This window comes from Schistocerca serialis, chromosome 1 (assembly GCF_023864345.2).
Source record: "Schistocerca serialis cubense isolate TAMUIC-IGC-003099 chromosome 1, iqSchSeri2.2, whole genome shotgun sequence".
Classification (NCBI taxonomy): domain Eukaryota; kingdom Metazoa; phylum Arthropoda; class Insecta; order Orthoptera; family Acrididae; genus Schistocerca; species Schistocerca serialis.
In genome coordinates this window covers 34,590,913-34,614,425 of record NC_064638.1, presented here as the reverse complement: position 1 = coordinate 34,614,425, position 23,513 = coordinate 34,590,913, and the positions used below count along the sequence as shown (strand labels likewise).

Sequence of the window (23,513 nt, the reverse complement as noted above, 5' to 3'; positions counted from 1 at the left end):
GATTTTAAGTCCCATAGTGCACAGAGCCATTTGAATTTTGAGTATTGCAGTTTTTCGCTGAGAGTCAACCATTCGACAGTTCGCGATATGCCTGCTAAAGAGATTGATGTCAGTTAAAACACTGTTACTACAACTAACAATACACGCCCGTTCCCAATTTGTCTTAACAGAGCGTGCACATTTCTTTTAGTTCGTCTACACACACACACACACACACACACACACACACACACACACACACACACACACACACATTACGTGAAATACGCGAATGACCCATAAAATCGGCAAGTTTCTGTCCGTTTAAACTTCTCTTTGCCGAAAAACATCATAGTTCAACACAGAGATACTTCAGCATCTAATCAAAAGAGTTCACAATTATTAAAATTTCCAACGCGCGCATACTTCAAATCAACGAGCGTAATCTTTTAATAACCTTCAGGTTTAATACAACAGAAACCTCCACTTACATAATAATGGGGCGTACAAAATTGCTATTATGCAGCCTCCAGGTTGTCTTCACTTAGCCATGCAAAATCAAAAGATGTCTGGGGGGTCCACGTCTGAAGCAATTCATACCCCAAATTTCAAAATCGTTCGGAAAATATCTCATAGTCTAATTAAAATTTCCATATAGCGCGTCTGCATACACTCGCAGTTCCTCTTCCCGACACAGGAACTCGCATTCTCTTGTTTTAACAGCAAAATCTTCTCAACCTAGAGAACATTTACACATATAATATTTATCGTTATGCGGGACATCACATTACCTCAGCTAGCATTTTCATATCGTATTATAATTACAACCTATAAAACTTTTTCAAATCTGAAAAGGAGAATACAATTCCATAGTTACACAACAAGACATACATGAACAACGTAAGGTATATGTTGTGCAATAAAACTGGAGAATAAACAAATGATTGCATATGCTGATATATAGGGGGTGTACAAAAATATGAAAGCACAATGCATTACCATGCTTTTTACAGTGCAGGAAAACCTTAGGCATTCGAAACAGACTTGAACCGCCTCGGAATAGATGAACACAGATTCTATGTGGTTTTCAAGGGGTTCTTATACCATTCTTCCTACAGAACAGTGGGAAGTTGAGTTAACGATGATTCATGTGGTTAGCCATCATGCAACCTTCTCTTCGATGTAGATCACAAATTCACAGTAATATTAAAGTCTGATGGCTGTTGTGGCCAGGGGGATGGGACAATTCATACTCGTGCTGACAAAACCGCTCTGAGACGATAGCAACTGTATGAACAGGGGCTCTATCGTCTTGGAACGCAGCATCCCCACTGGGGAACAAAAATTGTACTGTCAGTCAAACTGGAGACGTAGTCATTGGCAGCAATGCGAACATTGAGAGCAACCGTGGCGTCCTTGGGATTCCACGATAAGACTGGCAAAATGATTACCGAACCGCGCCATATTGTTCTCATCGCAGCAAGCAGTCGTGGGATGGCGTAAACTCGACAGGAACCTGGAAATAGTGTGAAACAAGACTCGTCAGGCCGAATTACTTCCTTCCATTGCTCCATAGTGCAAGGTTTCGTGGCTTCAGTAGCACGTGTTCGTATTACGGGAATTTCCATCGCCGGCCGGTGTAGCCGAGCGGTTCTAGGTGCTACAGCCTGGAACCGTGCCACCGCTACGGCGCAGGTTCGAATCCTGCCTCGGACATGGATGTGTGTGATGTCCTTAGTTAGGTTTAAGTAGTTCTAAGTTCTAGGGGACTGATGACCTCAGAAGTTAAGTCCCATAGTGCTCAGAGCCATTTGAACGATTTTGTTGACAGGTGTTGTCGGTCGATCACGATAGCAAATATCCTTCAATTTTCCCCACAGAAAGAAATCCGGGGACGTCAGATCCGGTGAACGTGCGGGCCAGTGTACGGTGCTTCGACGACCAATCCACCTGTCATGAAATATGCTATTCAATACCGCTTCAACCGCACGCGAGCTATGTGCCGGACATCCATCATGTTGGAAGTACATCGCCATTCTGTCATGCAGTGAAACATCTTGTAGTAACATCGGTGGAACATTACTTAGGAAATCAGCATACATAGTACCATTTAGATTGCCATCGATAAAATTGGGGCCAATTATCCTTCCTCCCATAATGCCACACCATACATTAACCCGCCGAGGTCGCTGATGTTCCACACGTCGCAGCCGTCGTGAATTTTCCGTTGCCCAATAGTACATATTATGCCCGTTTACGTTACCGCTGTTGGTGAATGAAGCTTCGTCGCTAAATAGAACGCGTGCAAAAAATGTGTCACCGTCCCGTAATTTCTCTTGTGCCCAGTGGCAGAACTGTACATGACGTTCAAAGTCATCACCATGCAATTCCTGGTGCATAGAAATATGGTACGGGTGCAATCGATGTTGATGTAGCATTCTCAGCACCGACGTTTTCGAGATTCCCGATTCTCGCCCAATTTGTCTGCTTCTGATGTGCGGGTAAGCCGCGACAGCAGCTAAAACACCTACTTGGGCAGCATAATTTGTTGCGTGTCGTGGTTGACGTTTTACATGTAGCTGAACACTTCCTGTTTCCTTAAATAACGTAACTATCCGGAGAATGGTCCGGACACTTGGATGATGTCGTCCAGAATACCGAGCAGCATACATAGCACTCGCCCGTTGGGCATTTTGATCACAATAGCCACACATCAACACGATATCGACCTTTTCAGCAATTGGTAAACGGTCCATTTTAACACGGGTAATGTATCACAAAGCAAATACCGTCCGCACTGGTGGAATGTTACATGATACCACGTATTTATACGTTTGTGACTATTACAGCGCCATCTATCACAAAGCGAAAAAAGTGGTCCAACTAAAACATTCATATTTCTTTACGTACTACACGAATATGTGATAAAACATGGGGGTACCTACACCGTTTGACCTATGACAGCGCCATTTAGCGGGCCAACCGTACCGCCATGTGGTTTCCCCCCTTCCAGCTGGACGGGTTTCCTTCTTTGTAGTTTTTTCAAATGGCTCTGAGCACTATGGGACTTAACATCTATGGTCATCAGTCCCCTAGAACTTAGAACTACTTAAACCTAACTAACCTAAGGACAGCACACAACACCCAGCCATCACGAGGCAGAGAAAATCCCTGACCCCGCCGGGAATCGAACCCTGGAACCCGGGCGTGGGAAGCGAGAACGCTACCGCACGACCACGAGATGCGGGCTGTAGTTTTTTCGTTTGATGCTTATTTCGTGAGATATTTGACCCCGTCACTAGCAATATGCAATCATTTGTTTATTCTCCAGTTTTTTTGCATTCGGGAGGGTGACGGTTCAAACCAGCGTGCGGCCATCCTGATTCAGGTTTCCCGTGATTTCCCTAAATCGCTTCAGGCACATTGGTCTCCTCCCCCAGACAAACCAACCAACCAACCGTATGTATGCCTGCTATGCGTGGGTGTTAATCATATAAATATCTTTTATTTTACTTATATACAGATTTTGCTTCAGCTAAATGAATTTGGTTTGTTACGCCGTGTTTGTTATTTGTAATTGATCTGAAGATGGCAGTAGCCGAGGCTGATAATAGTGAATTGTGAATTTTGTGCGTTCAAGAGGCGCATTTACAAATAAACTCCATGTAGGCACAGAAGCAGTCAAACATCCCCGCTATGCAATGAAAGTTACCCTCACCTGTGCATTTTACTGTGGTACGCGGATCTAGGTGTAGAAGCTAATTAACGAAGTGTGGACAGGGAGGTGTTGTGAGGAATTACTCACTAGAATATACTAGAGACACTCTAGTATCGAGAATACAGTGAAATGAGGAACCGGACCACCCAGACGTTAACACTCGCAAGCGCGGTTAATCGCATTAGGGTGAGACAAGGCAGCATAACTGACAGCTCCAAGTCACGGCAGCTCTCCTTACTGAACAGGGGCCCACAGCGTCGTCGTACTGCACACCTGAATAGTCCATAATCTTGCTGCGTGCCGGTTCCCGCATGTTTGTTTACGCGTATGACGGAGACACACGCTGAGTGCAGTTTGTTCCGGGAATACTTTGCTGGCAAATTTAGAAGAGCTATTTTCGTTTGAAGGACATGCAGGCTTTCCACGTGCTTTCCACTGCACTCATATCGCTGAGAGAGTGTTTCTCATTCAGCAAATGAAGCTTCCTTTCATAAAACTTCTCAACGGGTTAATCTGTATCACATTTAAGAAACTTTATGATGATAATTTTGATGGCAGCTAACAAGAATTTTTTTATGACATCTTAACATTCATTACATCTTAACATTCATGACATGTTAACATTCATTTAAAACTCTGGAACCGATGTATGAAATTGTTCTCTGACTTGAGTTTCCGAGTGCGTGAGACATCTTCGGAGATAAAATGGCAGCGGCTTGCATTAGCCGTTTTATCTCCGAAGACTTCTCACGCAGTCGAAGTAAACAGCGGCAGTGAAAACCTACAGTGTATGAATGTGTTGAAAATTCTTATGGTTGAAGTGGTACAAGATGATTGCAATCATCAGAAAAAGAATGCATTTGTTTCTTTTCGTATCTCTCTTAGTAATTTCAAATAGGCAACTGTCCATTATCATTGGAGACAATAAAGTAAGAATTCAACATCTTGAAAAAAGTTAGAATAACGTGCAATGGCAGTGCAAAAATCTACAATACTTTTAGAAAGTAAGTGAAAATTGTAACAGTGGAACATCAAGAAGGCATTACATCAATGTGTTACGATTACGAAAGTGTCACACCTGTATACGTAATAAAAATGAATAAAGGATATATCATAACTGGAAAAAGGCGAAAAGTAAATATGTATTAATAACAAAGATTTCACGCGACGTAGACTTTCTCGTCGCTAATTTGGAAACATTGTGTTAAAGACAAATAATACGAAAATGAAACGCAAGGGAAAAGAAATTAGGGTCCTGCGAAGTTTCAAAATTGAAACAGACGATAGCAGAAGAAGTGAAACAATTCTGCTGTAGGAGAAGAGAGATTCCGAAAATGATTCAAGCAAGAAAATCATCAAACCAAGATTCGTACTGACGAAAAAGACTCCTTAAAAGAAAAGAAAAACTGTATCCCTCTCCAGCTTTTACCGTTCAGATTAGAAAGAAAATTCTGAGGCAGTACATCCGAGCAGAGAAATGAAACAGGGTCCACACAAGAATGTGAGAAGATGCCTACCGAAGCAATTAAAATGTAGTGCAAAAGAAGGATATTTATGTTTAAATGAACAGATCATGTACAAAACGGAAAGTTAGTTGAAAAAAGGCAGACTAAAAGTCGTAAGAAGCAGCTGTCTGCGTCCCTCACAGCGGCTGTGCGTGTAGCAACTGAACTGTATCTCCGTTGGTACCAATGTGATGACACGGCTTGCGATTTGTGCTGCTTTGAGCAAATAGAAAGTTTCACAATCGAGGCGAGAGTCGGTGGAGTGAGCAACCATCCACTGTAACTGCGGTCAGGATCAAGGCTTACCGTCCGCAGCTCGTGGTCTTGTGGTTAAAGTTACTGTCTCTGGATCACGGGGCCCCGTGTTCGATTCCCGGGTAGGTTGGGGATTTTCTCTGCCCGGGGACTGGATGTTTGTGTTGTCCTTATCATTCCTGAACGTGGCGAAATTGGACTGTGTAAAGATTGGGACTTTGTCCGGGTGTTTATAACCACGCAGTTGAGCTCCCCAGAAACCAAACATCGTCCTCATCAAGGCTTACCCTTCTGGTTGCATATGCCTCAGAACATGATCCACTCCAACTGAAGCATGACAAATTTCAACGAAAACTATTTGTCTAGCAGAGTTCGTTAATGAATGTGTACATGAATGTATGCAGACTGAAGCGATTTGTACCAAGGCCAGGATTCGAACCCGGGCCACGTGCTCATTAGGCAGATGAACTATCCACTACGCCACCCTGGCACAGTAGTTTTGCACACTTGCACCGACCAACCATCCTAGCACGCCCCCCTCATCAATCCGAATTCCCAATCGAGATTTCGTTAAAGTAATAATCTGGCTAGTATGTGGCTATGCGGATAAGGAGCACAATAATAGTCCATAGTTTTTTGTTTTACGCCTCATTCGGTACTTTAATGTATCGGTCCTTTCACTTTCAACAATAATTACTAATATGTGAAAAATGTCGTTACAACGTACATCGGCACCCATGTTAAACTATAGGTCCCCTATAACTGTCTACAAACGTCAGTAAGAAGATCGGAGTACGGCAATGGACAATACCTAGATAATCACTACAAGGTTCATATCGCTTTTCGGGTTGAGATCAGCTTGTAGCTTTATCTGTACAGTGCAGGAACTAGACATTGCGTTGTTGGGAAAAGACAATTTGGTCCGTACATGTCATAGTGTTTATTGCATTCTGTGAATTGGGCCGTATGTGTTAGATGTTACTGATCCATGCAGCATGATTTCGACACATCGGTTCAACGTGGCAGCTGCATGGAGTGTTCCGTGTTACTGATTGCTGGCAGCCCATGCTCCTTCCTAGGAACGAGCCTAGTCTAAGTTTTTTGTCAAAGAACCTCGAGTGTATCCATCGCCCACGTCTCCAGTAGTGAACGTTCGAGAGCATGAGAAACTTCCGTCTTATCCTTTAAAAAAAAAAAAAAAAAAACTGTCTGCGACCTTTACAGACTGTAGGACAACAGCAAGCATAACCGAAAGGAATGACCAGAGAACGATCGATCAAGCAAATAATCCTAATAAACGTAGCTGTTAAAACCAGTAATTTCCCAGATACGAATTGTTACGGCTAAATACAAGAACACCTTGCAGCAGAGTCCCCAGAATCCGAACTGCAGATATGCGCTTGAGGACAAAAGTATTACAGGTGTTCTCCATAGCCATCATTCATGTGAAGGGTAGCCAAGCTTTAGCACGCCTCCCCAGCGACGCCCGTACATGTTCAAAATATACCAGAGTGTGTTCCGAATGCACTGACAACGATCCATAATGCGTTCTGCGAGTTCAACACTATGAACGAAGTTAGAATAACCAATGCTGTTAGAAATGCCCACCAAAAAAAAAAAAAATCCAGCGGCTTAGATTCGGGAAGCATGGGAGGCCACGGTGCTGGCGAGCCATGACAGATACACTTGTTGTCCAAGATTCCTGTTACATAGGAGCCACAAGAGAATGTGCCGGTGTATAGACATGTATGTGCCACATACGCATCTTTTCACCATAAGGAACATGATCGAAATAGTCGACCAGTTTTTGCTACACAAAATGGAATGAACATGACTTGAAAAAGGAGAAGTTTTTGAACTTCTACAGGCATCGATGACGAAGCCTGCTAAAGCCTGCCTTCTCCTGAACGGTGGCCATGTGCAGCATTTGTAATATGTTTTTACTCATGTGTATATCTACAGTGTGTATCCTCAGGGACTACGCTGTAAAGTGTTCGTGCACTCAGTCGTAATACGCCGTACGCAGAAACCTTTTGTTTCCGAACCTATGTTTGTTACAATTAGCTGCTACTTTCATTGCCCTTATTCGTTCACTACTTTTGTACCTGTAACAGCCGAACATCGTCTATGGAAAGCTCGGTGTTAGGGTCTCAGCTATCTTGAATGTGTTCGTTACATTTACATTCTTCCTCCTTCCCCCCGCACTCTCCCTTCCCTCTCTCTGTCTAGCTATCTATTTATCAGGCTTACACATGACCTCGAACACGCACACATACCGTGTCTATGGAATGAAAACACACTGACAAATAGTCACTTTCCCAGAGGGGACTCAAATCATTTATTTCCTCTTTCCAAGACAGCAGTGCAATCTAGACTGCACACACGTCATTAAGCATCATTCCCATTGCCCAATTGCTGTTACCCCACATGCTTGTCTCTTTCGTCCTGAATATCGTACAGCGAGCAGAATACTGAGAGACTACTATTGCCCCTTAGCTGAGGTTCATGTAGAGCTGTTAGAGTTTGGTGACGTCAATTCCTATAGCTTCACGTTAAGAAGCAGTCACCCCGCGTGAAACACAAAATGAGTTATGCAATATTTTGGGAACGTGCTAAGAGACGTTGAGCCAATGAGAGTCGAGAATTCCCTTACGACACAAGCAGAACTTCCGAGACGCCATATTGTACATATCGTTTTCAGTTGTTTGGTGGGTTTTGCATCATAACTTACGCCTTATGAGTATACGCTGCTTCTAAGCACCACAACACTGACGATTTCTCGAAAATGGGTCGTTATTTATAGGATTTGTCGTAGTAAAATGACGAGAAACGACATATTGGAGGTTGAAGAATGTTTGTTATAAGTTATTTTTGTAATATAACTCGCGTGATATTGAAGTCAATGTCACATTAAAGATTGATCATGATTTTAGTAGCACTTGCTATAATTAAATATGAGTTACTAACGTATTGGCCAATAAAGCCTACGGAAGATCGTAACATTTGTTGGAGGAGCTGAATTTAATGTGCTGTTGTTGTGGTCTTCAGTCCTGACACTGCTTTGATACAGCTCTCCATGCTACTCTATCCTGTGCAAGCTTCTTCATCTCCCAGTACCTAATGCAACCTACATCCTTCTAAATCTGCTTAGTGTATTCAACTCTCGGTCTCCCCCTTACGATTTTTACCCTCCACACTGCCCTCCAACGATAAATGGGTGATCCCTTCATACCTCAGAACATGTCCTACCAACCGATCCCTTCTTCTAGTCAAGTTGTGCCACAAACTCCTCTTCTCCCCATTTCCGTTCAATACCTCCTCATTAGTTATGTGATCTACCCATCTAATCTTCAGCATTCTCCTGTAGCACCACATTTCGAAAGCTTCTATTCTCTTCTTGTCCAAACTGTTTATCGTCCATGTTTCACTTCCATACATGGCTACACTCCATACAAATACTTTCAGAAACGACTTCCTGACACTTAAATCTATACTCGATGTTAACAAATTTTTCTTCTTCAGAAACGCTTTCCAGGTTACATTTTTTATCCTCTCTACTTCGACAATCATCAGTTATTTTGCTCTCCAAATAGCAAAACTCCTTTACTACTTTAAGTGGCTCATTTCCTAATATAATACGCTCAGCATCACCCGATTTCATTCGACTACATTCCATTATCCTCGTTTTGCTTTTGTTGATGTTCATCTTATATCCTCCTCTCAAGACACTGTCCATTCCGTTCAACTGCTCTTCCAAGTCCTTTGCTGTCTCTGACAGAATTACAATGCCATCAGCGAACCTCAAGGTTTTTATTTCTTGTCCATGGATTTTAATACCTACTCCGAATTTTTCTTTTGCTTCCTTTACTGCTTGCTTAATATACAGATTGAGTAACATCGGGGAGAGGCTGCAACCCTGTCTCACTCCCTTCCCAACCACTGCTTCCCGTTCGTGCCCCTCGAATAGTATAACATCCATCTGGTTTCTGTAGAAATTGTAAATAGCATTTCGCTCGCTGTATTTTACCCCTGATAACTTCAGAATTTGAAAGAGAGTATTCCAGTCAACATTGTCAAAAGCTTTCTCTAAGTCTACAAATTCTAGAAACGTAGGTTTGCCTTTCGTTAATCTTTCTTTTAAAATAAGTCGTAAGGTCACTATTGCCTTACGTGTTCCAATATTTCTACGGAATCCAAGCTGATCTTCCCCGAGGTCGGCTTCTACCAATTTTTGCATTCGTGTGTAAAGAATTCGCGTTAGTATTTTGCAACCGCGACTTATTAAACTGATAGTTCGGTAATTTTCACATATGTCAACACCTGCTTTCTTTGGGATTGGAATTCATAATTCTTCTTGAAGTCTAAGGGTATTTCGCCGGTCTGATACATCTTGCTCACCAGATGGTAGAGTTTTGTCAGGCCCGGCTGTCCCAAGGCCGTCAGTAGTTCTAATGGAATGTTGTCTGCTCCCGGGGCCTTGTTTCGACTCAGGTCTATCAGTGCTCTGTCAAAATCTTCACGCAGTATCGTATCACCCATTTCATCTTCATCTACATCGTCTTCCATTTCCATAATATTGTCCTCAAGTACATCGCCCTTGTATAGATCCTCTATATACTACTTCCACCTTTCTGCTTTCCCTTATTTGCTTAGACCTGGGTTTCGATCTGAGCTCTTCATGTTCATACAAGTGGTTCTCTTTTCTCCAAAGGTCTCTTTAATTTTCCAGTAGGCAGTATCTATCTTACCCCTAGTGAGATAAGCCTCTACATCCTTACTTTTGTCCTCTAGCCATCCGTGCTTAGCCATTTTGCACTTCCTGTCTCATTTTTGAGGCGTTTGTATTGCTTTTTGCCTACTTCATTTACTGCATTTTTATATTTTCTCCTTTCATCAATTAAATTCAATATTTCTTCTGTTACCGAAGTACTTCTACTAGCCCTCGTCTTTTTACCTACTTGATCCTCTGCTGTCTTCACTACTTCCTACCTCATAGCTACTCATTCTTCTTCTACTGTATTTCTTTCCCCCATTTCTGTCAATTGTTCCCTTATGCTCTCCCTGAAACTCTGTACAACCTCTGGTTTAGTCAGTTCATCCAGGTCCCATCTCCTTAAAATGCCACCTTTTTGCAGTTTCTTCAGTTTTAATCTACAGTTCATAACCAATAGATTGTGGTCTGAGTGCACATCTGCCCCTTGAAATGTCTTACAATTTAAAACCTGGTTCCTAAATTTCTGTCTTACCATTATATAATCTATCTGATACCTTCTAGTATCTCCAGGATTCGTCGATGTATACGACCTTCTTTTATGATTATTGAACCAAGTTTTAGCTATGATTAAGTTATGTTCTGTGCAAAATTCTACCAGACGGCTTCCTCTTTCATTTCTTGCCCCCAATCCACATTCACCTACTATGTTTCCTTCTCTCCCTTTCCCTACTCTCGAATTCCAGTCACCCATGACTATTAAATTTTCGTCTCCCTTCACTACCTGAATAATTTCTTTTATCTCATCATACATTTCATCAATTTCTTCATCATCTGCAGAGCTAGTTGGCATGTAAACTTGTACTACTGTAGTAGGCATGGGCTTCGTGTGTATCTTGGCCACAATAGAATGTAGCTGGTAGAAATGCCGCGTTTTCCATCAATGTGTAGCGCGTGTGCTTCTTGGTATATCCAATTCTTTTTTTCTCATTCGGCTTTTCGATTTTCTTATACAGGGTGTTACAAAAGGGTACGGTCAAACTTTCAGAAAACATTCCTCACACACAAATAAAGAAAAGATGTTATGTGGACATGTGTCCGGAAACGCTTAATTTCCATGTTAGAGCTCATTTTAGTTTCGCAGTATGTACTGTACTACCTCGATTCACCGCCAGTTGGCCCAATTGAAGGAAGGTAATGTTGAGTTCGGTGGTTGTGTTAACATGCGACTCATTGCTCTACAGTACTAGCATCAAGCACATCAGCACGTAGCATCAACAGGTTAGTGTTCATCACGAACGTGGTTTTGCAGTCAGTACAATGTTTACAAATCCGGAGTTGGCAGATGCCCATTTGATGTATGGATTAGCAGAGGGCAATAGCAGTGGCGCGGTACGTTTGTATCGAGACAGATTTCCAGAACGAAGGTGTCCCGACAGGAAGACGTTCGAAGCAACTGATCGGCGTCTTAGGGAGCACGGAACATTCCAGCCTATGACTCGCGACTGGGGAAGACCTAGAACGACGAGGACACCTGCAACGGATGAGGCAATTCTTCGTGCAGTTGACGATAACCCTAATGTCAGCGTCAGAGAAGTTGCTGCTGTACAAGGTAACGTTGACCACGTCACTGTGTGGAGAGTGCTACGGGAGAACCAGGTGTTTCCGTACATACGTACAGCGTGTGCAGGCACTATCAGCAGCTGATTGGCCTCCACGGGTACACTTCTGCGAATGGTTCATCCAATAATGTGTCAATCCTCATTTCAGTGCAAATGTTCTCTTTACGGATGAGGCTTCATTCCAACGTGATCAAATTGTAAATTTTCACAATCAACATGTGTGGGCTGACGAGAATTCGCACGCAATTGTGCAACCACGTCATCAACACAGATTTTCTGTGAACGTTTGGGCAGGCGTTGTTGGTGATGTGTTGATGGGGCCCCATGTTCTTCCACGCCATTCTTCAGGGCTGCATCAGCGCATCAGGGATTCCATGCGACGGAGCGTGGATGCATGTATCCTCGCTAACGGAGGACATTTTGAACATTTCTTGTAACAAAGTGTTTGAAGTCAGGCTGGTACGTTCTATTGCTGTGTGTTTCCATTCCATGATTAATGTGATTTGAAGAGAAGTAATCAAATGAGCTATAATACGGAAATTAAGTGTTTCCAGACACATGCCCACATAACGTATTTTCTTTCTTTGTGTGTGAGGAATGTTTCCTGAAAGTTTGGCCGTACCTTTTTGTAACACCCTGTACAAATATTTTCTCTGGTATTCGATGTTACGTAAATGTAAGTGTGGTACTGCCAGGAGTAGCGCGTCCCGTGTGAGAACGGCTGACGTGCTTCGATCCTGCACCACGTCGTGCACAGTGGCTATGGTGACCTGTGCTATGTGCCTGCAGTGCTGGTGGCGGTGCTGCTGGGGGAGCGCCAGTACTCGGCGATGCGCTCGGAGCTGCGGGCGCCGACGGAGCAGCTGGCGGCCGCGGTGCACCGCGTCTTCGGCGAGTCGGCGCGCCTCTCTCTGCTGCCGGCGCGGCTGGCGCGGCTGCTGCGGCTGCCCGCCTGGAGGGACTTCGTGGACGCCGTCGGCGCCGCCCTCACGCAGGGTGAGTCGCCGCGCTCCCCAGCCGGGGCTCACGTCTCTCATTTGTTGTTACTGCTCTGGCCTACTGCGTACCGCGTCAACTACTTTGCGCCTCCTTCCTTTTCTCCTTCCTTTCTTTGCAGTTGTTCCTCATTCTTTCCCTGTGCTCTTCTCCTTCCTTCTGTCTACCCTGCACCTGTCAATTTCTTTGTTTTTTTCCTCGAAGCCCTTGAAAAATATTATTTTTGCTATGAATTTTTTCTCATTCTCCTATTTCTCCCTCCATTATAGACTACTGGCCATTAAAATTGCTACACCAAGAAGATATGCAGATGATAAACGCGTATTCATTGGACAAATATATTATACTAGAACTGACGTGTGATTACATTTTCACGCAATTTGGGTGCATAGATCCTGAGAAATCAGTACCCAGAACAACCACCTTTGGCCATAATAACGGCCTTGGTACGCCTGGGCATTGAGTCAAACAGAGCTTGGATGGCGTGTACAGGTACAGCTTCCCATGCAGCTTCTACACGATACCACAGTTCATCAAGAGCGTATTGTGACGAGCCAGTTGCTCGGCCACCATAGACCAGACATTTTCAATTGGTGAGAGATCTGGAGAATATGCTGGCCAGGGCTGCAGTCGAACATTTTCTGTATCCAGAAAGGCCCGTACAGGAACTGCAACATGCGGTCGTGCATTATCCTGCTGAAATGGAGGGTTTCGCAGGGATAGAATGAAGAGTAGAGCCACAGGTCGTAACACATCTGAGATGTAACGTCCACTGTTCAAAGTGTCGTCAGTCCAAACAGGAGGTGACCGAGACGTGTAACCAACGGCACCCCATACCATCACGCCGGGTGATACGCCAGTATGGCGATGACGAATACACGCTTCCAATGAGCGTTCACCGCGATGTCGCCAAACACGGATGTGACCATCGTGATGCTGTAAACAGAACCTGGATTCATCCGAAAAAAATTACGTTTTGGCATCCGTGCACCCAGGTTCGTCGTTGAGTACACCATCGCAGGCGCTCCTGCCTGTGATTCAGCGTCAAGGGTAACCCCAGCCACGGTCTCCGAGCTAATAGTCCATGCTGCTGCAAACGTCGTCGAATTGTTCGTGCAGATGGTTGTTGTCTTGCAAACGTCCCCATCTGTTGACTCAGGGATCGAGACGTGGCTGCAGGATCCGTTACAGCCATGCGGATAAGATGCCTGTCATCTCGACTGCTAGTGATACGAGGCCGTTGGGATCCAGAACGGCGTTCCGTACTACCCTCCTCAACCCGCCGATTCCATATTCTGCTAACAGTCATTGGATCTCGACCAACGCGAGCAGCAATGTCGCGATACGATAAACGGCAATCGCGGCAGGCTACAATCCGACCTTTATCAAAGCCGGAAACGTGATGGTACGCATTTCTCCTCCTTACACGAGGCATCACAACAACGTTTCACAAGACAACGCCGGTCAACTGCTGTTTGTGTATGAGAAATCGGTTGGAAAGTTTCCTCATGTCAGCAAGCGCGTTGTAGGTGTCGCCACCGGCGCCAACCTTGTGTGGGTGCTCTGAAAAGCTAATCATTTGCATATCACAGCATCTTCTTCCTGTCGGTTAAATTCCGGGTCTATAGCACATCATCTTCGTGATGTAGCAATTTTAATGGCCAGTAGTGTATCTGTTTCTCTCAGTTCTCCTTTAACTTCTTCAATCGGTGTCATTGATGATTTGGCTTTCTGTCGCAAAAATTAGAACGCATGTTTCTGTCATTGTGACTGATATTCGTTTTGCACTCTCCAAAAGTTAGTCCGTTTTTACATTGCAAATATTAGAGGCTCCAGAAAGTACTGTTGTTTCTGCGCATTTCGAGATTCATTTGTCATTTCTTAACTCCATGTTTTCTTCAAAAGTTGTGCCATAGACGTTTTAAGGTCAATTTAAGATTACTTGGAACATCGTTCCAGGGAAAATAGCCCTCTATTAATATTATAACTTATTTAATAAACGCAGTCGTGATCGCATTTAAGTTAATTTTTATTTTTTAGATCATTATTTTTGATCATTATTTTTGATCTTCTAAGAGATCATCATCATCAGATAATGACAGCAGGATTCATGGTCGAGGAGCAGGTTTGTCGATGCTGGTATAGAGAACAATACGCCAGCATGGACGGACTCGCTCCACGCCAGCGATTCCTACTGTCATCGAGCAATGTAGATCTAATGATGAACTCTTGCAAGATCGAAACCGGTCACCTAAAAGATAAAAATTAATAACTCAAATGTGATAAGGACTGTGGTTATTAAATGAGTTAGTGATTCGTTTACTCATAAATAATTAAGTACATTTCTCAGATTATGGTGAAATAGCTAGCCAAACACCAGAAGAGTTACATATCTCGCATCATATGCTTTTTGAGTGTCATAAGGATGGTAACGTAACAGTTGCTACCAAAAACATTTGGAGTGTATATCGCAGTGCATTAGACGTTCATAAATGCCAAAAGTATTCTCACTTCAGGTGTCGTGACATTGGTCTTTCCAACTCGTATCAATTGGGAAGGCCAACTTTACACAATGACGTGTTAACGCCTGAACTGGAAAAAAATCCATGTCAGACAAACGAGTAACTGTCAAACCCTCTTACCCAACACACTTACACTTATTCAACCTGCCAAGATCCTTTGCAGCAGATTGGAAAATGATACAAAGTCTAGTTCATTCCCTACATGCAACTTATTCCTCGACTGGCACAATGCAGAAGCGTTCTTTTCTTTAATCACTTGATCACTGGAAATGGCAGTTCGGTCCTCCAGGATAATCTAAAACGCAGAACTCAGTGGTTTTATCTGAATCAATTGCCACAGAGAAAAAAGATTTGTACCCCAAAAAGGCGCTTTTGTGTGTTTCATGAAGTATTCGCGGGGTCGTTCATATTGAAGTGCTGAAGTCTGGAGAAACTGTGAATGGAGATTTTTATTGTGAGCAGTTGGATCGAGTAAATCAATCCTTAATTAAAAAATTCCCAGCGATTGTGAACAGAAAAGGCCGTATTGTGCAACTCGATAATGCAAGACCGCACTTCGCAAGACAAACCTTGGGAAAAATGAATGAACTGGGGTGGGAGGTCACCATACTCACCTTATACAGCGCCATCGGATTTCCATTTATTCGGGTCACTACAACACTACAACACTAAGCGTTAAAAATTTGAAAAATGACGTGCAAGATGCCTTCTCCAGACACTTTGCTCAAAAACCAACAGGTTTTTATCGATATGAAATTGAAATTTTTCACACTAGATAGCAAAAGGTTGTTGATAACGAGAGTCATTACATGTTACGAGAGTGATTACATCACTGATTAAAAATTTAAACTTATTTACAATTTATCTGTTTGACTTCAATGCAAAAAAAAAAGAACTGAGTTTACATTCGACTCCCCCGAATACTATACCGCCACTGTCACGTCATTTTATTTATGTACTCTGAAATTTCAATCAGTGACGTAAGCTAATCCAGTCCTTTTAATACATAGTGATTCTACCCTGATACTTGTTTCAAACAGACTACGTACCCTCTTGTACTAAAACACACGAAAGAAACTGCTTATCGTGGCTGTGAACTTTACATATTACCTGTGCAGCGAAATGTCTGCTCTGATTGACAAGAGTACCTGAAATGTAATCGTCTGCATCTGCACCAATTCACCTCTCTGTAAATTTTTTACTGAAACTAGAGAAACAAGTCAGGGAGCTTATTTTATATTGTAAGTTTCAGGTGTGTGCCTCCTTCCACGAACTTGTCGATCTCGACGTCGTGAATGCAAACATGGAATACAGGACCCGTATCATCACGTCACACATGTTAGTGAAAAGCTTTCTGCATAGGAGTTTACATTCTCAGAAGGGGATAAAATAACAAATTCCTGATGACGTACATGGTGATAACTCACTGGCTATCCATCCGTTAATATACATTACCTTAAGTCTATACCACATAGTCAATATTCCAAAACACCAAATCACATAAATGGGTCCTTGAAATGAAAGTTTCATCTCACAAAATAATTATCATGACAACCTTTTACTGACAAGAACAAACAGACCTTAGAAATAAAAAATATGTTGAGAACCTTGACGAAACTCGTATTGAAACTTCCTGGAAGATTAAAATTGTGTGTAGGACGGAGAGTCGGTCCGGCAGACAGTTTTAATCTGCCAGTGAGTTTAATATCAGCGCACACTCCGCTGCAGAGTGAAAATTTCATTTGTAGAAAATTCTTATTAGATGATCAGAACAAACGACAATCCTAAATTTCGCATACGATATAAATCGATTTTCATCAGAGATACAAATTCAGTAACGAACCATATGTCTGACATCTAAATTATAGCAGTTACACACATCTAAAACAAAACAAAATAACGTGATTGAAAAATAACATTTAAGATCTTATAATTTAAGTAAGAATTATACGTGTAATGAAAAACTGTGCTGATACACACTGATAAGACCGTGATTGTATCTAGGAGCTGCTTGAGAATGAGTCATCTATTGAAAGTGGCAACGATATCGTTAGGAGCGCCCCGGAAAAGTGTGACAGGACCTCTATTACTTTGTGTATACGTAAATGATCTGGTGGGCAGGGTGGATAGCAATCTGCGAATATTTTCTGATGATGCTGTGGTGTGTGGGAAGGTGTCGTCATTGAGTGACTGTAGGAGGACGCAGGACGATTAGACAAAATATCTAGGTGGTGTTGTGAATGGCAGTTAGCTCTAAATGTTAATGCAGATGAGTAGGAAAAACAAACCTGTAATGTTCGAATACACCATTAGTAGAGTCCTGCTTGACACAGTCATGTTGTTTAAATATCAGGGCGTAATATCACGAAGTCATATGAAATGAAAGAGTATGTGAGGATTGTGGTAGAAAAGGCAATGGCCAACTTTGGTTTACTGGGAGAATTTTGAGAAAGAGTGGTTCATCTGTAAAGGAGATTCACTGAAGACGCTACTGCGACCTATTCTTGAGTATGTGGGATCCGCATCAGGTCAGATTAAAGGAACACATTGAAGCAATTCAGAGGCGGGATGCGCCGCACTCGAACCGTACCATCAGCTCTCACTAATTGAAATCGGGACTCATCTGACCAGGCCACAGTTTTCCAGTCTTCCAGAGTCCAACCGATGTGGTCACGAGGCCAGGAGAGGCGCTACAGGCGATGTCGTGATGTTAGCAAAGCACTCGCGTCGGCCGTCTACTGCCATAGTCCATTAATGCCACATTTCGGCGCACTGTCCTAGCCGATATATTCGTCGCACGTCCCTCAGTGATTTCTGCGATTATTTCACGCAGTGTTGCTTGTCTGTTAAGACTGACAGTTCTACGCAAACGCCGCCGCTCTCGGTGAAGGCCGTCGGCCACTGCGTTGTCCGTGGTGAGAGGTAATGGATGAAATTTGCTATTCTCGGCACACTACTGGCACAGTGGATGTCGGAATGTTGAATTTGCTAACAGATTCCTAACTGGAATGTGTTGTATAGCTAGAGAAGGCGAAATGCACGCGTTAAACTCAAGCAGGCTGGCGTGAGGTCTGAAACAGGATACGTAATGAATGCTATAAAGGAAAGTACGTAGCTGCTGGAATACTTAACTTTAATCCATCATTTGTAGAACATCGTTCTTGATGAGACATGCTTCATACGATAACTATCAATTGCTATGGCGCCTTGCTAGGTCGTAGCCATTGACTTAGCTGAAGGCTATTCTAACTATCTTCTCTGCAAATAAACGAGGCTTCGTCAGTGTTGCATCGCTAGCTAAGTCGTCCGTACAACTGGGGCGAGTGCTAGTAAGTCTCTCGAGACCTGCCGTGTGGTGGCGCTCGGTCTGCTATCACTGACAGTGGCGACACGCGGGTCCGACATGTACTAATGGACCGCGGCCGATTTAAAAGCTACCACCTAGCAAGTGTGGTGTCTGGCGGTGACACCACAGAATGTACCATGCAAAAATGTTCAAATGTGTGTGAAATCTTATGGGACTTAACTGCTAAGATCATCAGTCCCTAAGCTTACACACTACTTAACCTAAATTATCCTTAGGACAAACACACACACCCATGCCCGAGGGAGAACTCGAACCTCCGCCGGGACCAGCCTCACAGTCCATGACTGCAGCGCCCTAGACCGCTCGGCTAAGCCGGCCGCGGAGGTCTCGCGGTTCTAGGCGCCCAGTCCGGAACCGTGCGACTGCTACGGTCGCAGGTTCGAATCCTGCCTCGGGCATGGATGTGTGTGATGTCCTTAGGTTAGTTAGGTTTAAGTAGTTCTAAGTTCTAGGGGACCTTTGAGAGGACGCAGCCGATTTCCTTCCCCATCCTTGAAACATGCTTGTGCTCCGTCTCAATGACCTCCACATCGATGGGACGGCAATCCCTAGCCTCCCTCGGTACCTGCCTCCCTTCCTTCCTGGGTGTGGAGATGGCTCGCACTGCAATAGAGACCTCGAGGCAGGCCTGGAGCGCTGCGGTGACTTGGCGTGTGTGGGCCGGCAGGTAACGCGCTGGTGACGCAGCTGATCCCGGCGTGCGAGGGCGGCGCCGGGCTGCTGGGGCGGCTGTTGGCCGCCGGCGTCTCCCACGACGACGCGCGCCGACTCGTCGTCGACCTGCTGCTCGCCGCCGGCGACACCGTGAGTACTGTCCAGCTCCAGCTCCAGCATCAGCACCTGCGCACGTCCAGCTGACCACCCCTCACAAACACAAGACTTCTTCTGATACTGCAGGCACATCATAACAGCACACCTCAATAGAGTAATATTTCAGATACAGACTGTCATTTTTCCACATAGGCGCCACCATTCGCTATGCACTTTTGCCAACGATTAAGCAGAGCCTCGCATATATGAAACTCAACCAGCTGAGGCTACCTGCTTCCTTACAGCTTTGACTACACCATCCGAGTCTTGAGAATGTTCGCCAGGTAGTCCATCTTTCAGAGGCCCAGAGAGATGGAAATCGGAAGGCGCTAAATTGGCACTCTACGGTGGATGTGGTAAGACAGTCCAACCAAATTCTGCAATGAGTTGCGTGGTCGCGAAACTGTGTGGGGCCTGCCGTTATCATCTTGCCGGTTCCATGCGGGTTTTCGCGGATGATGCTGTAGTATACAGAGAGGTTGCAGCATTAGAAAATTGCAGAGAAATTCAGGAAGATCTGCAGCGGATAAGCACTTGGTGCAGGGAGTGGCAACTGACCCTTAACATAGACAAATGTAAAGTATTGCGAATACATAGAAAGAAGGATCCTTTATTGTATGATTGTATGATAGCGGATCAAACACTGGTAGCAGTTACTTCTGTAAAATATCTGGGAGTATGCGTACAGAACGATTTAAAGTGGAATGATCATATAAAATTAATTGTTGGTAAGGCGGTTGCCACGTTGAGATTCATTGGGAGAGTCCTTACAAAACGTAGTCCATCAACAAAGGAGGTGGCTTACAAAACGCTCGTTCGGCCTGTACTTGAGTATTGCTCATCAGTGTGGGATCCGTACCAGCTCGGGTTGACAGAGAAGATGGAGAAGATCCAAAGAAGAGCGGCGCGTTTCGTGAAAGGGTTATTTGGTAAGCGTGATAGCGTTACGGAGATGTTTAGCAAACTCAAGTGGCAGAGTCCGCAAGAGAGGCGCTCTGCATCGCGGTGTAGCTTGCTCGCCAGGTTTCGAGAGGGTGCGTTTCTGGATGAGGTATCGAATATATTGCTTCCCCCTACTTCTACCTCCCGAGGAGATCACGAATGTAAAATTAGAGAGATTCGAGCGCTCACGGAGGCTTTCCGGCAGTCGTTCTTCCCGCGAACCATACGCGACTGGAACAGGAAAGGGAGGTAATGAAAGTGGCACGTAAAGTGCCCTCCGCCACACACCGTTGGGTGGCTTGCGGAGTATAAATGTAGATGTAGATGAAAGTTGGTCTTCTTCTCTGGACTTACCCTAGAAAATCATCCTTACAGTTCAGTCAGTGTCGTCTTCTAGGGTGTACAGCTCCAGTTTCTCCAGGCTCCAAAAGAAACACAGCCTGACTCTCCCAGAAGACTGTGCACACCATTTTGCCTGCTAACGGCTGTGTCTTGAACTACTTCTTTGACGAAGAATTCACATTTGACCATTCCATGGACTGTCCTTTGGTGGTGACACTACGGCTCATCTCCGGTGACGATAATTTTCAGAAAGTAGTCACTTTCAGCTTCATATTAGTCCAGCAGGTCCCGAGAAATTTTCATTCTATGAGTTTTTTGTTCTTCTGTAAGCATCCGCGGGAAACATCTCGCATAACCTAGATGTTCCGACATTGCTTCCAAAGCACTACAGCCGACATTCAGTTTTACACACAATTCTGTGGTCGTTATCCGTCGATCAACACGGACGATAAAGACGCTGTTCATTGCGAGGGATCACACATGTCCAGGGCCGTCCGGGCCGTGGCTTTTCATGCACACCCTTGCCACCATCTTGAAAATGCCGCACCCATCGCCTCACATTGCTCACGTCTATTCTATCGTCTCCATACATCTATAGCATGCGTCGATCGGTTTCAATCGGAGAAATTTCTTCAGCAGTGAGGAATTCAATCGCATATCGCTGTTTTATACGCGTGTCCCTATCAGACTCCATTTTGGAACATTCCTCTGCTGGCACCAACTGCCGCAGGACAAGGGAACCACTTGCAGATGAAAGAGGAAGGTTCAAGCATTAACACTACACCAGTGACATCTGGCGCGAACATCCAAAGTCACCACAAAAAAAAGGAGGTTTTACGTTCGGAACGACGTATAAGCCGACCCCGGCCACAGGCTTCATGATAGAGGTGTGATCGGAGGGAGAGATTAGTGTCAAATGGTTCAAATGGCTCTGAGCACTATGGGACTTAACATCTGAGGTCATCAGTCCCCTAGAACTTAGAACTGCTTAAACCTAACTAACCTTAGGACATCACATACATCCATGCCCGAGGCAGGATTCAAACCTGCGACCGTAGCGGTCGCGCGATTCCAGACTGAAGCGCCTAGAACCGCTCGGCCACACTGGCCGGCTTCCAGCCATAAAAGCTTTACATCTGTTTACCCAAGGTAGACACGGCTATTAACATAAACTGTTTTCATACTCAGATAAAATTCAACTGGTGCAACACCTTCTGTCGTTGCCATATTAAAACCTGGCAAACTGAGTGACCAACCTCAGAGCTACCGCCCAATCGCCTTACTCAGCATGATCTATAAATTACTGGAGAGACTTATGTACAACAGAATGAGCGAAGTCATCCTGGAGGCTGTACCGGTAGAACAGGCGGGCTTCCGGCCGAAAAGAAGCTGCACAGATCAGGTCCTCGCTCTAACAACCTACATCGAGGCGGGCTTCCAAAGACAGCAAAAAATATCAGTGGTATTTGTTGACCTGATGGCGGCGTTCGACACTGTCTGGAGACAGGGCCTGACTTATAAGCTCCTCCGCATCGTGCCATGTCTAAAAACGGCTAACCTTATCAACGAAATGCTCTGCAGTAGACCATTCCAGGTTGTCATCGGTAACAACAGAAGTAAATTCATGAAACTTAATAATGGCCTGCCCCAAGGCTCAGTACTGGCTCCACTGCTTTTCAGCATGTATATAGCCGATATGCCTAGGACGAGATCCAAAATGTTCGGATATGCGGACGACTGGGCCTTGGCCACACAACACCGAGTGATGGAGGAAACTGAGATCACACTATCCAGTGATTTGACCACTCTAGGAAAATACTTCCGTGACTGGAGGCTCCAACCCAGCCCATCCAAAACAGAGGCCACTTGTTTCCACCTGAATAACAAATTAGCAAACAAAGAGCTCAAGATCCGCTTTGACGGCGGCATTCTTCCATATAATAGAACACCAAAGTATCTGGGCGTGACACTCGATAGAACATTGAGCTATAAACAACACCTTGTAAACACTGCTGAAAAAGTCAGAACTAGAAACAAAATTGTCCAAAAGCTTTGTGGCACTAGTTGGGGGTCCACTGCCTCCGTTCTGCGTAGCTCTGCACTAGGACTTGTCTATTCTGCAGCAGAGTACTGTTCCCCAATATGGTTAAATAGTGCTCACATCAAGAAGGTGAATGCAGTCTTGAACCAAACGATGAGGATTATCTCTGGAACGATGAGGTCAACTCCTGTCCAATGGCTGCCTGTATTGAGCCATATCCCGCCGCCACATTTGCGCAGAGAACACGCACTTGTCAGGGAGTGTCGAAAAATCCAAAATAGCCCAGATCTTCCTATCCACACCCTGAGTAATGGAATTGAGCAAAATAGATTGAAATCCAGACACCCCCCTCTCGCAAGTGCCAAAGATCTGGTAAAGAACGCTTTTATTCTTGAGGACCGCTGGAGAGAAGAATGGGAGGAAAAGACACCGCCTCAGGTTAACACCTTATTGGGAACATCTAACAGACCTCGGGGCTTTGACTTGCCCCGCAAAATCTGGTCTACCCTTAACAGGATCAGGACGAGCCACGGCCGTTGTGCGGACTCCTTGTACAAATGGAGCATAGTGCCATCACCACAGTGCGACTGCGGCGCTGACAGGCAGACAATTCACCATATCGTGGTAGAATGCCCTCTGAGGGCCTACCCTGGGCCAACAAGGGACTTCATGGATGCGACTAACAGTGCAATCGATTATATTT

The 23,513-nt window shown here is 44.5% G+C and overlaps 1 protein-coding gene across 1 annotated transcript in view; it reads left to right on the top strand.

Annotated features, from left to right (window-relative positions):
• The window catches only part of LOC126437111 (cytochrome P450 315a1, mitochondrial), a 157,259-nt gene that overhangs the window by 103,321 nt on the left and 30,425 nt on the right, over positions 1 to 23,513 (top strand). The window contains exons 3-4 of the mRNA XM_050090696.1: positions 12,580 to 12,786; positions 19,343 to 19,479. Of these exons, the coding sequence (XP_049946653.1) occupies positions 12,580 to 12,786; positions 19,343 to 19,479 (344 nt within the window). The remainder of the gene's footprint in view (positions 1 to 12,579; positions 12,787 to 19,342; positions 19,480 to 23,513) is intronic.